The following is a 14852-nucleotide window of genomic DNA, read 5'->3' on the forward strand; positions in this document are numbered from 1 at the left end:
TGCATATTACTAGCTGATGCAATCAAAACAATTTTACAATTGCCTTCATGGTTCTCACATTTTGTTGATGGCTTCAACTACATGTCAAATTTCACCTTAAATATCTGAAAGATATTCTTGCCGTGGTTCACTGGATGTAATTATAAAACCTGTCAACAACCACATCATAGAGTTAGGTAAAATACATATCATGAGTATTCTGGATATGCTTTTAATGTATGAATTCTGGAAGTTGTCAAATGTAATATGTGGACTGAATTTTCACATTTCAATGTTGTCATCAACTAAGCAGACTGTCAGGACACGCTGAATAAGAATGAACTGCAAAATAAGGAGACACAAGGCTGCTCCAGATTACACCAGGTCAAAGAAGTAAACGCAAATCCAGTGTCAGGTTTAGGGCATGATGAAAATTTTAGGTTTCTTGGCAGATTTTTGGGGAGCTGTTCTTTTTTTCTTTTTTTTTTTATTTTTCTTTTTTTTCCCCTGAGCCTTCACTCAAATACCTACACTAAATGCTTATTGAGCAGAGCCAAAATGTTTGATCAATGTATCACAAATTTAGACTAGCCTTTAGGTTAGATTTAAGTACAAATCAATGATGAAACAAACAATAAACTCAGCTTCCCAGAACCAAACATGAGGTTTAATAAATCAAAGCAAATAACACAGCAGGTGTATGTAGACACAGTTTTCCCTGTTAGAGCTGGGTCTCTGTAAGTACTGGGTTATGTCATAAAACAGGGGACCCTCAAATTGCAGTGGAGAGCGTGTCTTCCAGTTGATCTCCATTAAGACAGGATCCTGCAGAAAGCAAGTCTGTTATGTAAGGCAGTCCCTACTGTATGGCTTTTCTCTGTAGCCACACAAAATAGCCATTTGTGTGGTCCCAGTGGATCCCAGAGCAGCTGTTTTGGGGAATTAGATCACAGAGAAAGAGAGGGGCTGCAAAATTGTGCTGTGAATCCAAGCTATGCCAATTCCCAGGCAGGAGAGCAGAGGGAATATATGGTGGTATAGGACAGCAGTTTTGCAGTATGATCAGGTATGGGAGAAGCAGGGGAGCAGGACAGCCGTCAGCTGAACAAAGCTTATTGTCTCCTATTGTTAATATCTGTCATAGCTGTATTATTGACTCTTCATTTTAATTCTAAGTGATTCAATCAGTCAATGGATTGTGCATTGATGCAGTGGGATGCAGAAAGCAAGCTGAAAGAAGTGATAATTAGGTACATTTTATAAATAAATATCATATCCGAGGAATACACATAGCCTTTGGGCAAACCACAGGAATGGATTCGTTATGCAAATCAGTCACCAGAGGCTTATATCATTATACCTTGGTAGCCAATTTCTCTCAGGCTGACTCTCTCCAGTCCAAACAGTGTTATTTTTGGTAAAAAATGAATGGCTTGCTGACTGGTGTAACAGAGCTCTTCTTATATCTTTGCACCTGGATAATCATGTCTCAATTTTTTACTTTACATTTGGAAGAAGACTAGAGGCATCTTGGGGTATGTCTCTAATCAGGGCTGCATAATAAATTTCAGGTTTATATTAGACATTCAGTGTCTGAGAGACCAGTTCTGCCACAAACAAAACCCATATGGTCGTTTGCCTTCCGTGGCACCTCACTCATGTCCGATATTTTGCAGAGAGGTGAATGAAGCTCTACCTAAACACTACAGGCTCAGCTGAAGTCTGTAGAGATGTGGCAGGCCCTTTACACTGCACCTGCTGCTGTTACAGAAGCAGCAGGAGCAGATGTGCTGGCTCCTGGTGTCTACTTCCCATCCAGCATACCACCAGGCACTGCCAATGCCCTGCGTGGCAGAGGAGGCATGGGCACATGCACCAGGTCCATGCACACACCATGTCCCCATGATGGTGACAGTTGCCTCCAGAAGAGACAAAGAAGATGACAGCGAGCCCCAGTACCAGGAGAAGGTGTAAGAATACCTGCCCATGCTCATTTGCCAGAGCTCCTGATAAGTGTAATCCTGTGAAGTGTTTGTACCATTGATGCTTAGTTCATTAATGCTAGCCTCTAGTGGTTTCACAGTCCAGAAATACCATCCAAGTGGAACTTAATGTTTTCCAGTTCCTGTAGTTTAAAGGCTGTGTCACACTATTAAATATGAGTTTTCTAGTGTTGGAAAGTTAGAGTTACTGAAGGTTGCATCTGTCACTTTCCTCTAAACACAATGTTTCTTGTAAAACATTCAAAATCATCAATCTGCAGATAACAAAGAGGAACACTTTGCTAATGTGAAGAAAACTTTGTGAAAATTGGCTGGAAGGTGATGTCCAGTACTGACTTAGCTTCAGTTCAGGGGATTGCATAGTTTGCCTTGGAACACACTGTTTGCTTTTGAAAGCTTTAGTCATGTTCTGGGTTAAAGAGCACTAGTTCAGTTTGAGACATCATAGTCATTAGTAGGTCATACAACTGCTTAAGGTCCTTAAGTTCTGGCACGAAGATCAGACATACTGCTGGGACCTCTGTTCCCTAACTGTTTTATTCCAGAAACAAGGGAGGAATAATAGAATAGATGTTCAGCTAGTGTAAATCACAGAACTTCCACAGACTTTAATAGGTCACTTAAATTTAGGGTAGCAAAGGAGCTGTCCTATGATTAACAGCATTAAAAAATCATTTAATTTTCCTCAGTGATCCTTTTGGAGCTAAGCATTATGATTTTTTTGGACCTGTATTCAGAAATGCAAGTAACACGACACGCTCTTTCACATGAATACACAGATGCAAAATTAAATGTAGGCTATTTTTAAAGCATTATAGTTTGCTTTCCCAGACATTGACAGTTTATTTAGATCTTTTTTCTGCAGTTTTGTTCTTTTTTTTTTTTTCCTACACGGTTTATAAGTAGACCACTTGATTGATACTCAATATTCCTTTATTACTTTATCCTGCTTTACTTGATATCCCTTTATAACTCAATTTTCCTGGTTGCCCATTTGTCTGTTGCTTGAAATGTTTGCTAAAAGTTATCTTATCATTTCTTTAAATGTACCTTGGAAATAGCAAAGGTCTTTCTGCTGGAGGTGATATTCTCCTGCGAGTAAAGATAACTCAAATATTGCAGCTGCAGAAACCTGAAAGGTTGAGATTCACTTTGCAGCACTTTCCTGCTTGCTATGATCAAATCCTGGTTGTACAGGTCTTTTTTGTAAGCACCGCATGGACATGAAGAGAAGGAATGCAATAAGAAATCATATACCATGAAACCTTTGGAAGCCTGAGATGTTATATATCTCCTCTTGCAAAAACTTTGTTTAAATGAGGGAGAGCTGATTCCAAGGATCACATTGAAAAAACAAAAAAAAACAACAAAACCTTTTTCATCTTCTTTGGCAGTATAAGAGGGAGACTCTGAAGACGACAAAGTATGTGGAGCTTGTTATTGTGGCAGATAATCGTGAGGTAAGAGACTTAAACATAAAAATATATGGGAAGCACAGGTGGGAAATGGGTTTCCATGGGATTGCAAGTAATGTGCTTCAGATAAAATATTGTAGTTTTCACAAGTAATGCTTCTAACCTAATTAAGGCTAAGCAATGGAAGGCACTGGTAAGATAGATGACTGCTAGTCATTTGTAAATGTTTTTTGCAATATTTTGTAAGGAATTTGGCACTCATAGATAACTGGGATGTCTGGCAGTAACTCAAGACAAGGCAAATAAAAATTCACAGCCCAGGATTTCCTTGAGCTGGTTAAACCTTCATTGCATTCCCTGCCTGCCCTTGGCAGGACTGTCGCTGTTCAGAAGATGCTGTAGGATCCTGCATTTCCTTCTGAAGCAGTACTTTACCATCACATTGCACGAAGCCTTTCTGACAGTTTGGAAGCAGAGCTTCAAAGCAAGGAACCAGGACAGGCTGTAGAGATGTGTTCCAGTGAGCTGAATTGCAACCGAAGATGAGAAGTCTTGGTTTGAATTATTTTGCTACTTACATTTTTGTTTGTTTAAAAAGATGATGGTCTTTCACTCTCCTTGAACACAGCTCATTAGGGAATAAAAATCACCCTCCTGCCAAAATAGCTAACAGAAGAGCCCTTTCTTTTTCACAAAACCTCAGTCCTAGAAAGCTTGCTAAGTAAGACTTAGGGATTTTTAAATCTTTCTATGAAGAACAAAATCCTCTCCCATAGCCTGTGTTTATTCTGAGGCAGATATCAGTTCCATGAAAGCCAAGAGAAATCTGTCGTTGTCCTTTGCTTGCTCCCTGTAATCCCCAAACATCACTGACAGTGCCATCAAGAGTAAGGTGGATGCTGGGGAGAAAAGCTGCCGTATTTGTGCTGCTAGCACATTGATCCTTTATTTTCTAAGTTTCAGAGACAAGGCAAGGATGTGGAAAAAATTAAGCAGAGGCTGATAGAAATTGCAAACTATGTTGATAAGGTAAGAACATGAGAATTATTCCACTTTTTCAGAAGTGACTGCACAGTCTGAAGGACATTGCTGTGAAATCTATGTCTGTTTTATTAGTATAAATTAAGAAAGCTTCTAAAGCTTAAATGTGTACCTCTATGAAAAGAAAAAGAGCTTGACTCAGATTACTGGTAAGAGCAAGTCATGTTTCTAGTATTTCCTCTCATACTATGGGTTGTCCCTGGTCCACGCTCCCAGTGTGCCCACCACACTCAGACTACCTCGTTACACACCCAGCTGATGCTGCTCAACATGCAGTTGAGAACCTGGCCTCTGTCGATGGTTCACCACCTGCCGTTAGCTCACCAATAACAGCAACATGTGTTTCCTGCTGCCTCATTTGAGTGAACACATCTGCTGCTTTCCTAATGCCCCAGTATCTCAGGGCAATGTTTCTCTCCAACCAGTAAAACCACAAAAATAAAAATATAAATATAAAAATTAAAAAAAAAAAAAAGTTTCTTTTTGATGTGCTGCATGGCCAGAAAAATTAGGAGTGTAGTACTCAAATTATAACTAAGGGAGTCTAATTTATCTGAGAACTTATCATGTGATGCTTCAAGGACAGTAACTCAAGGAGAAGCATTCGTGATTAAAAACAGGCTGCTGAAGGTACCTCCACCTCTTCTGTAATTGTCTTGCTGACTTATTACTGGAAGACAGGCGTTTACATGTTACCTGCTCAAAATTAATTTTGCATGTTACAATATATTTATGTTTCATGCTTAATTTATGCTCAACAAATGGCAATGTTATCCAAATGGCTGCAATGCATATAAACAAGACAAAGACCTAGTATATGCTTTTCTCAGACTGTCAGCCAAATCCAGGCTTGATCAATTCCTGAGTCCTTCTTCACATTACTCTTACCTTAGAATTGTTCTCTCTGCTTCATCAGTAACACTGTGCCTGTTCCCCCCTCGTAGCAACTGTGGCATTTGCTGGTGTGATAATAGAGTAGCCAACAATGCTATAATTGTTTTTGTTTCTGTTTTCTCATTAGTTCTATAGGCCACTGAATATTCGAGTAGCCCTGGTTGGAGTGGAGGTGTGGAACGACATGGATAAGTGCTCCATTTCTCAAGATCCTTTCACCAGCCTCCATGAGTTTCTGGACTGGAGAAAGCTAAAACTACTACCTCGTAAACCCCACGACAATGCACAGCTAATAAGGTAGAGTTGATGCCAAATCTAATATTGGCTGGTATTTCAGTGGTGTTAGAATAGCTGTACTGTATTCTTCTTCAGTTTTCTAAGCTGTTGGCATGACCATCTGTGATCCTGAGGGTTTGTCTTTCCCCTGCACAAGCACAGAAGTGCTTTGGAGGGCCCTGCAGCAGATGCTCCAGATAAATTTCCTTTCACAGCTCTGCAATAGCTGTTACTTGTAGGCATATCCTGAATACAACATGCATGGAAATCTGGATGTAAAATAAGCCAATAAGGACTTCGGGCATGAATTTGTAACCAGTTTTAGGTGGTCTCAATCTAAGCTGTTATTGAAAAAGGCAGTCCTGCCCTCCCCCTTAAAGCAGAGCTAAGAGGGTATTATTGTCACGTAGATATAGGCATTCTAAGGTCAGGTTGGACAAGGGTTTGAACAACTATCTGGTGGAAGGTGTCGCTGTCCATGGCAGTGGTTGGACTAGATGATCTTTAAGGTCCCTTCCATCCCCAACCATTCTGTTTTTATGATCTGAATCCTGTTCATTCGTAGAAAGACATCAATAAAATTAAAAATGCAGTCTAAATCAGACAATTAATTTGAATTTGTGACTTACAACTTAAATTATATACATCTTTTGTCCTGCTTCTGTTTCCTGGGTTGAACTGAGTAAAAATGATCAAATCAAAAACAGTCATTAAAAATAAAAAAAAAGGAAAAATAGCACCTCTTTCTTGATCCAGGTATTGTTTTGGTCAATGAACCATTCTTTACACTATAGTCAAAAACAGACCTGATGTCTTTGTAATTGAAAGGAGCTCACTTTACTCATTGCACAGATATTCCTACATTATCTGTGGGGGAATAGAGTGAGCCACTCTAAACTGTCACAAAGTATTTGATTATATGTTTTAATACTTTGTTTAGAATGATTAAATTCTAGGTTTTGTATTACAACAAGTAGCACATAAACTTACATTAAAATAAGCCTTCCTTGAGCTAGAGACAGTATTTTTCTGTTTGCATTTCTATTCCCAACTTCAATCAGGAGAAAAAGAAAGGAAGAAGGGGTCTTGTTACAGCAGTAAATCCAAAGGATGGTGATCAAATGGATCTTTCTCAGAGCAGGGTTGCTGTCATTGTCAGTTTGGCAAGTTGGCATGACTAATCTGTGCTTTTCATTGTTTTCAACCTGCAAATGTCTGGAGCTGACACATTTGAAACGGGATCTTTGTTTGAGATTGGCAGAAACACAAGACTGAAAATAATAAGGGCGGTATCTTGGCACCAAATGCTGATTCTGGGATTCTTCGTTTCCTTTTCTGCCCTCCTGCAGCGGGGTGTACTTCCAAGGGACTACCATTGGCATGGCGCCCATAATGAGCATGTGCACTGCAGAACAGTCTGGAGGGGTCGTCATGGTAAGTGGTAAAAGCACAGCGCTGGAAACTGGTCCAAGTGGTGCAACATGATCTCACGTGTTGTAGTGCTGTATTCTGCACCAGCACATCAACCCCTTTTGTCCCATTTTCAATCTGAATTACCTATATCTACAGGCAGCTTGCATGTAAAGTTTTTAACTCATAGATTCCATACTGAAATATATATATATATATTGTATTAAAATATAGCACGACCTCTGCAAGAATCTTCTGCTTCTAGTGATCGTTAAATCAGGTGAAGAGGTGCTACGAAAGATGAGAACCAGAAGATGTATTTGTTATGCACCTGAGTATACTAGTGTTACAAGCAACAACAGTCTAGCCTGAATCTTTCATTATATTGATTTTATTCTGGATTTACAGAGTTCCCTGTGTAAGGCCTTACTTTCCATCTTTGTAGCGTAGTGGTTTTGTTACATTGCTAGACAACAAGCACAAACAATGGCAGCATTTATTCTACCTGAATCTCTCTCAGAGAATATTACTAGTAATGCTGTTGCTCAATGCTACATGTAATGAACAAACAAACAAACATCTTAGCCAATTTCTGCTACTAACTCTGGAATACTTTCATTTAGGAAAAAAAAATGTTTTTGAATTTCAAACAGTGTTTTTTAAGGGGGAGTGAGAGCAGTTTTGAATTAACTAAGCTTTTCAATTCAAGTACTTTAAATAAAATTATGCGTGGACTCCAAGAACTTGCAGGCTACTAAGAGGCTCAGCTGGTGGCCTCAGAGCTCAGCTCCAGAGCAGAAAGCCATGAAGCCCTACAAACCTCATAAATATTCTCTACTTCTGAGTTCAGCTTGGAAGTGCTGAAAACCTTTATTTTTTTTATGGTTTTGTCTAGGTTTCCCCCACATTAGTCGATCCAGCCATTCTCTCCAGCTCTGCTGGATTCCTCAGTTACACATCCCTACATAAACAAGGTGGGAGATGAGAAATGCACATTGCTCTCAGAGTTTGCATGGTCTCAAACCTCCCAGTTCTTCAAAGCATCATAGAGCCAACCTGGAGACCAAGACACCAAGGTTTTTGCCTCAAGATTAAGCGGGGTAGTCCCAAAGATACAGTCCCTTGAAACACCTGCATTTCTTGGCTTCTTAGTGAACATGCAAGGTGAGGTTGGTCCACACACAGTGCAGGACTCCTTTGTGGTCTCTGGGACAAGTAGGAAAGAAGCCAAGCTGAGGTGATTTGTGCATTCATGGAAGATGATGTATTGATGATCTAGACTGGAAGAATTTATGAGGTGAGTGGGAAAGGTGAAGAGTAAGTAAGAGTGGGAAAGAACAATCAAATAAGTTGGAGAAAGTCGTGTCAAAATTGTAGAAAAGACGTAGGCTTCAGTCTCTTGGCAGCTTTAGAAGCTGAGTCTCTAGTCAGTGTTTGTTACAGCTTCTTGCTGGGTACCTGGGGGCTAGATACAAAAGGAAAAGGAGGCAAAGAGGAAGGAAAAGCTGAGGGAGTCTCCAGATGCACTTCCAAATCTTGGCAAAGGCATAGATGAGTCAACCAGCCCCATTTTATCCATTCTTCCCTCAGGGTAGCAGTCACTGCTTTGGCTTTATCTGCAGAGATGTTCTTAATGATGCCCTTAATGATGACTTGTTTGGTCTTTTAATTTATAGAATAAACTTTAAGATATGCTACAGTATTTTTCTGCAAAGCCAGTCCTCCTCGCTGTGGAAACTGGTGTTTTAAGCAGAAACAACAGAAACAGCAAAATCATTCCAATAACAAGAAAACAAGAATCAGCATTTCTTTAAAGTATTCTCAGGGCTCTGACAGAGAAGAGACTGATTTATATGCCCAGGAAAAACCCAGTGTCTGCAGAGAAATCGTAGCCAGGCCGCAGCTTCAGTTGTTCAGGGGAGCGTGTTGTTTCCCAGAGACTCCCACCCCAGTGAATTGAAACTTTTGAGGTGCAAATTAATCCAAGGCTTGCGCAGCATAACTAGAGATGTTTTCATTCTTTAAGCAAATCCTCAAAAGGCAGCCAAATCCAAACAAGCAAACACTCCCTCCAAAACCTGGAAGGGAAGCTGTCCAACCTTTCCCCCCAGATTAGCAGAAGCTAATTCATGTATGTACAGAAAAGTCTTGATACGTATCAATACATATAGACAAAAACTATAAGTCCGCAAGATGTGCAAATGTAATAGTGAAAAACTTTTAACCTTGGAGGCTTTAGTGCACAAACATCTCAACACTGAGCAACTGAAGATTTAGCTGTTGTTATCATTTGACCAGCCTCTTACCCATCCCTCTCCAAACACCCAACCCCAGAGAGTTCCTCACTTTGAAAACAGTTCTAAACAGTTCTGAAGGAATAAACAATGGAGTAAGTGCATGAGAAATAACTTCTGAATGTAAATCTGGAAAGAGTCAGCTATGTGAGATCTGACTTTCCTGACTGTTTTGCAGTTACCCACACCTATTATATGATCTAAATTCCCCTGCCATCCATCTGAGAGCCTGCCTCTCTCTATTTTCTGTAGGGCTGAATTCTCTCGGTGATAGGTGACCCCCTCTTCCACACTGTTTAACAGAAACTCAGGGTGGGAAGAGTGCACATCTGAGTATGAGACAGTTTAGGTGCATCAAGAGCATTATAATTTTATTTCACTGTGATGGTTCTGTTGTGTTGTTTACAGACCAAACATATTTTGACATTAAAACAAGCCTTTGACATATGCTTCAGTCTTTGTTCTGTTGTTTCTAAACAAATTCATGGATTTAAAATTAAGATGTCACTGAGTTGCAGTAACATAATGTAGTTTTCATTCATGTCAAATTTCTATTGTATTTGGTGGGAATTTAGGCTAAACGAGTTGTGGTACAGGGGCACTTCACTTTTCAATGAATGGCTTAAATGAAGTAAAAGAATATTTCAGAAATCTTGCACTTTTGTGACTGAGTGAACCTACATGGAAAGTACCAGTGTCAGGGCATCTAGCTGTAGGTGACAGAACTTTATTATTGAGGTTTGAACTGAATCCCAGTGGAATGAAGCAGAGTTCAACTGAAAGCAGCTGCATGTTTTGTGCAACAGCTTATAATGTCTTAACAGTAGTTGGTTGCTTATTCAGTGGTTGTGAAACTGTTTGGTAATGACTTTTACTACTTAAGTTAGCTTTAAAAGACCTTGGTGGAATAAATCAGTCACATTGCTATTCATTTCTTAAGTACTTGGGAAACTTAAATGGTCTCAGTATCAAATGGGACATGTCACTGTTTGTTTTGATAATCCTCATTTATGCTGTTTTCAAATAACCTCTGTTGCTGAGACATCACATTCCTTGTTTTAAAAATCCTCTCTAGAAACTGATAAAATTACATTCCAAGTGGATCTGAGCAAGTAATGAGAACCGCATGGGTTGTAATAAATTGTTTGCCTATTCAAGACCCAAATTACATTTCAGATCATTTGTTGCTCTAGTTCTGGAGTGGACTGTGTGAACTCTCCTTTTTATTTTTAATTGCCAATATTGGAGGCACTTAAATGAACAAAATCCCTTTGCAGTAAGCAGAAAAGAAACTGGCAAATTGAAGAAAAATTGAGCTCAGTTTGTTGTCTGTGTAGGTGGTTCAAAACTCAGAGGAATTTCTGAGTCTGGACAACATTGCACTAATTTTAAGGCTTTACTACAGTGCTTTGCTGGTAAATTATGTGGAATTATATCATTGTTTTCATAATCTTTGGTCCTGAATTTTTTTCCAGTTGAGTGAGGGGTTGTGTTCCTTTTAGGACTTCAGATTCAATTTCACTGAATACACTAAATATTTCATAAGTTACTGTAAGTACAAACATAAATCAATATGTATGTGACTTGTATCTAGGTAAGACATCTCCACACGTGGGCATCATGCAGGAATATGTATTTTCTTAGTTATTACAGATTATTTTGCTGCATATGTTTACTTTGTTTTTTCTTTTACTAGGACAGGTTGTACAGATTCTTTCTTCGGCTATCTTAAAATATAACTGCAAACAAATTGGCTTTTTTGTTAGTCACAATATTTTGATATAAAAATTTTAATATTCAGGGAAAAAAATAGAGATCCTTTGTTAAAAGATAAAATTATTTTAACTTTATTCCAAATGCAGAAGGGATATTTTCTTGTTTTCAGAATTTGATCTCTTTTTGATTTTGTTTCCTATTTAATAATTGATTTACTAAAAATATTAGCTCAGACAAATGAAAGAAGAAACTTTTAAATCTACTCCAAGACATGTATTAAGAGCTTCATTTATATATAGTTGATGTCTGAGGCACTTTTACCTTTCACTTCTTTTTAGTCTGAAGATTGGCTTAGATGATACTAAAAGAGTTATTTAAGCTGAATATATTCATATATGCTTCTAGAGCAGGCAGCTGTACATAGTAATTCCATTTACTGAGTGATAAATAGTAGATCATGCATTTATATTACATGTTTATGCCTTTGGGGAAAGCTTTTATATGAGCACAATGGATATTTTTTCCCTCAAGGAAAGTGATCGATGTAGAAAGGTCTCTGGCTTGTGGTTAGGCCAAAACATCAGTCCAATCAGTAGCCTATAACTAGACCATGCAGTGAATTTCTTAGAAGTAGTTGTCCAAAAAAAAAAAGAAACCAGAACTTCAACACAGATTAATGTTAATATTTCAATTTTGACACTTGCAGCATTTAGAATATTCATAGGTGTTAAGTAGAGGCCATTGAAATTTTCATATTACTTTGTCCTTTCATTTTTAAAGGAAGGTTTTCAGAGGTCACTAGTCTTTTTCCTACAGGGCTTATGGATTCTTCTTCAAATTTCTGATATTAAAAAAACAGTCTGATGAAGATTAAATAGGTCCAGTAAAATCTCTTGCTGCATTTTTAGTTCACCTCCTGACATGAAGGATCTTCTTGTTTCCCCCCATCACACTCATCCTATCCCATAAATCCTTATCCTTTCCATTGCTTCCCATTTGGGTTATTGTTTTCTGCCACTGCCATGTCTTGGGAGCCACTGAACATGGAAATTTTAGGATCTCAATAAAGAGATGACTCAGATGTTCAACGCTGCCCTATGGTCTCAAATGTCTGGGGAAACTGGGTGGCCAGAACTGAAGGCTGCTCTGAAATTCCCAGTCTGCACCTGGAACATGTGAATTAAATTGTGTGCATTTAACAATAGTGTTACTACAGCTGGTAAGCTCATAAAGCATTTTGAAGAACAAGCAATAGGACCTTAGAAGGGAAATGTGCATTTTTAATTGTTTCCTTACCTTGACTTTGCAATTTATTTATTTTTTATTATTATTTGTTTAAGGATCATTCAGAAAACCCTCTAGGTGCAGCAGTCACCCTGGCTCATGAACTGGGCCACAATTTTGGAATGAATCATGATACATTGGAGAGGGGCTGCAACTGCAAAGCATCCACTGAGAAAGGGGGTTGCATCATGAATCCCTCTACTGGGTAAGTGCAAGGGTAAGCACTGGTATGTTGCAGTTATAGTGGAAAATTTTCAGGTTTTCTTTTCTGTCTCAGGTACATTTAAATGAAAAAAGAAAAACCTTCCAAGACCTGTCAAATCTCCGTGCAGTTATCCCCCTCAAGCTGAAACAATTATACTCCTTATCAGTATAAAACATGTACCATTGTACTTTTCCATTTCCTTGTTACCAGTGTGAGAGACAAAAATGCCATAAGCAGGTGGTTAAGTTTTTTTAAAAAACAAACTGCATTGTAAGTGATGAATCAGAATATCCTCCTGGCTCATCTTGCCAACTGAGCATCACAGTCATAATAGGAAATGAGCGATGTCCCAAGGCCAAGACTAAGATGATTGTGTAGGAAATAAAGTAATGCAGGAAATATATTATTATTAGACTCTCTGTAAAGCCTTTGTCTTGCACAGAGAAGGTTTTTAGTTTTGCACAAACTTTTGCATTTTACTGTCTGTTGTAAATGTGTAGCAGTGGTAACCTGTGAGCAAGTCGAGGCTGTCAGCTTAGTGGGGTTAGGCCCGTTCAGTGGCCAGAGAAAGATCTTCCAAGGAAAGATAGAAAGCACCATGGAAAATAAAGCCAGTGAATCTGTGGCTGATCATCTCTCTGAGTCAGTGCTGAATGGCTGCTCTGCTGTTGATAGAATCATATATGTCAGCGGAGAAGCCTGGTGGTTTTGTAGACATGAAAAGCACAGGCACTGTGAGCAGGGTAACTAGTTTCAGCTTGTTTCTCTGCATTTTAAATGCTATTAGAAACTTAATTACATAATGAATGAGTTCTCCATGTCCAGATTCAGACAAGAACCAATGGCATGAAATTGAAGTAAGAGAGATGAGGTTTACCAAAGCTTTCTGATGGAAAGTGGCATGTTGGACTAGTTAGCCTGCAGAAATGTGACTGTCTGACTGGAAGCTGGTAGGAACCAGTCAGACAAATATGTGTCAGCAGCATCTTGTAGGTACAGCTGGATTTGCCTGGGGGTGAGCAAATGGTCTAGATGATCTTCTGATGTGTCTTCCAGCTCCAGCACTCCCTGTGTGTGCTTAAACTTCATATGTTGCTTGAAAACCTCTTCTGGGATATTTGATCAGGTCAGCCTCTGATTGCTCTGAGGCTGCATGTTTCTGGGAAAGGAGGGGAGCAATATGTGAGAGGGCAGGGAGTGTTGGGCAGGATTGCTCCCTGCTGGTCGGCCAAACAGCAGCTTTGGCGCTTCTTCAAAGGCAAGCTGTCACCCTCCTTCAAGGCAGAAAAAGAGATTCTGGCCAGAGGCCAAGCACAGCAAGTTGAGACAAACAATGAAAAGAGAGTTGTGCGCTTGGAGGAGAATGAGAGTGGTTCTACAGTTTGGAAGAGAAAAATAGCCAGGCTCTTCTAAAACAATAGGTAGTAAATATCCCCACGGAATTGCATTCTGCAGCACATCAGGGCTATTAAACACACTGTGAAAACAAACTGAAGTTGGAAACAAGGCTCTGAAGTGAGGTGATGTGATAGCTGGTATGCAGTGGGCAGATGTGTCTGGGCCCTGAGCTCCTGAAAGATGCATTCAAGCCTTAGTCATCTCAGCTGAACTACCGGTTGGGCATCCAGTTACTCCACGTTTGGAAATAAATACAGGAGATGCTGTCAGGACGGAAATTTCTGGACACTCTGATTTCATAATGGGAAGATATCTCTAATATGAACCTAGCTAGCTCTTCTCTGGTTCTGCCTTCTGAACCACAGTCCTGTGAGTTTATCTGAAGGTGTCCTCATCTGCTTGGTGTGCCAGTCCAGTTGCTTGGCCCTGGACATGGACAGAGTAAGGTTGTACCTGCTCAGCCTAATCCTCACATACGTGTCCAAGCAACTCAGCTTGCTTTATGCCAGCGTTTCAGTAGCACCATTACAGGTTAAAGCACCATATATATTATAGGTTAAAGGCCATACTGCCTTAGCCATGCCCTGCCCACCATGAGCACCACAGGTATGACAGCTTTGGGAGGGGGTTGGCAGGTGCACTTCAGCTTTGTAATGTTGTCTTTGGATTTTGACCAAATTTTGTCTACAACTTATGCCTAAGGAAGAGTTGAGGCATTCACAGAAGAGAGTAGGCTGGTTTGTTTGCAGTGACTATTGATTTATAAATGGAAATTTTAACATTGGGTTTGTAGCCTTAGGCTTTACCTTCATGCTGTGCTGTCAATCTGTAATAAGTATTCCAGGAGAACACTTTACGCCTTAAGCCAAACTGCATTTTACCAATTTAATATTAACACTTTAAATATTTACCCAACAACTGACCAATGGTAGTATTT

At 39.4% G+C, this 14852-nt stretch overlaps 1 protein-coding gene across 3 annotated transcripts in view; it reads left to right on the forward strand.

Moving 5' to 3' along the window:
• The window catches only part of ADAM12 (ADAM metallopeptidase domain 12), a 181515-nt gene that overhangs the window by 118102 nt on the left and 48561 nt on the right, over window positions 1–14852 (forward strand). For all 3 annotated transcript variants that reach the window (XM_035547503.2, XM_050711794.1, XM_035547504.2), the window contains exons 7-11: window positions 3377–3442; window positions 4355–4426; window positions 5460–5629; window positions 6958–7042; window positions 12369–12517. In XM_035547503.2, coding sequence (XP_035403396.1) covers window positions 3377–3442; window positions 4355–4426; window positions 5460–5629; window positions 6958–7042; window positions 12369–12517 — 542 coding nt within the window. The remainder of the gene's footprint in view (window positions 1–3376; window positions 3443–4354; window positions 4427–5459; window positions 5630–6957; window positions 7043–12368; window positions 12518–14852) is intronic.

Source organism: Cygnus atratus, chromosome 7 (assembly GCF_013377495.2).
Source record: "Cygnus atratus isolate AKBS03 ecotype Queensland, Australia chromosome 7, CAtr_DNAZoo_HiC_assembly, whole genome shotgun sequence".
Classification (NCBI taxonomy): Eukaryota; Metazoa; Chordata; class Aves; order Anseriformes; family Anatidae; genus Cygnus; species Cygnus atratus.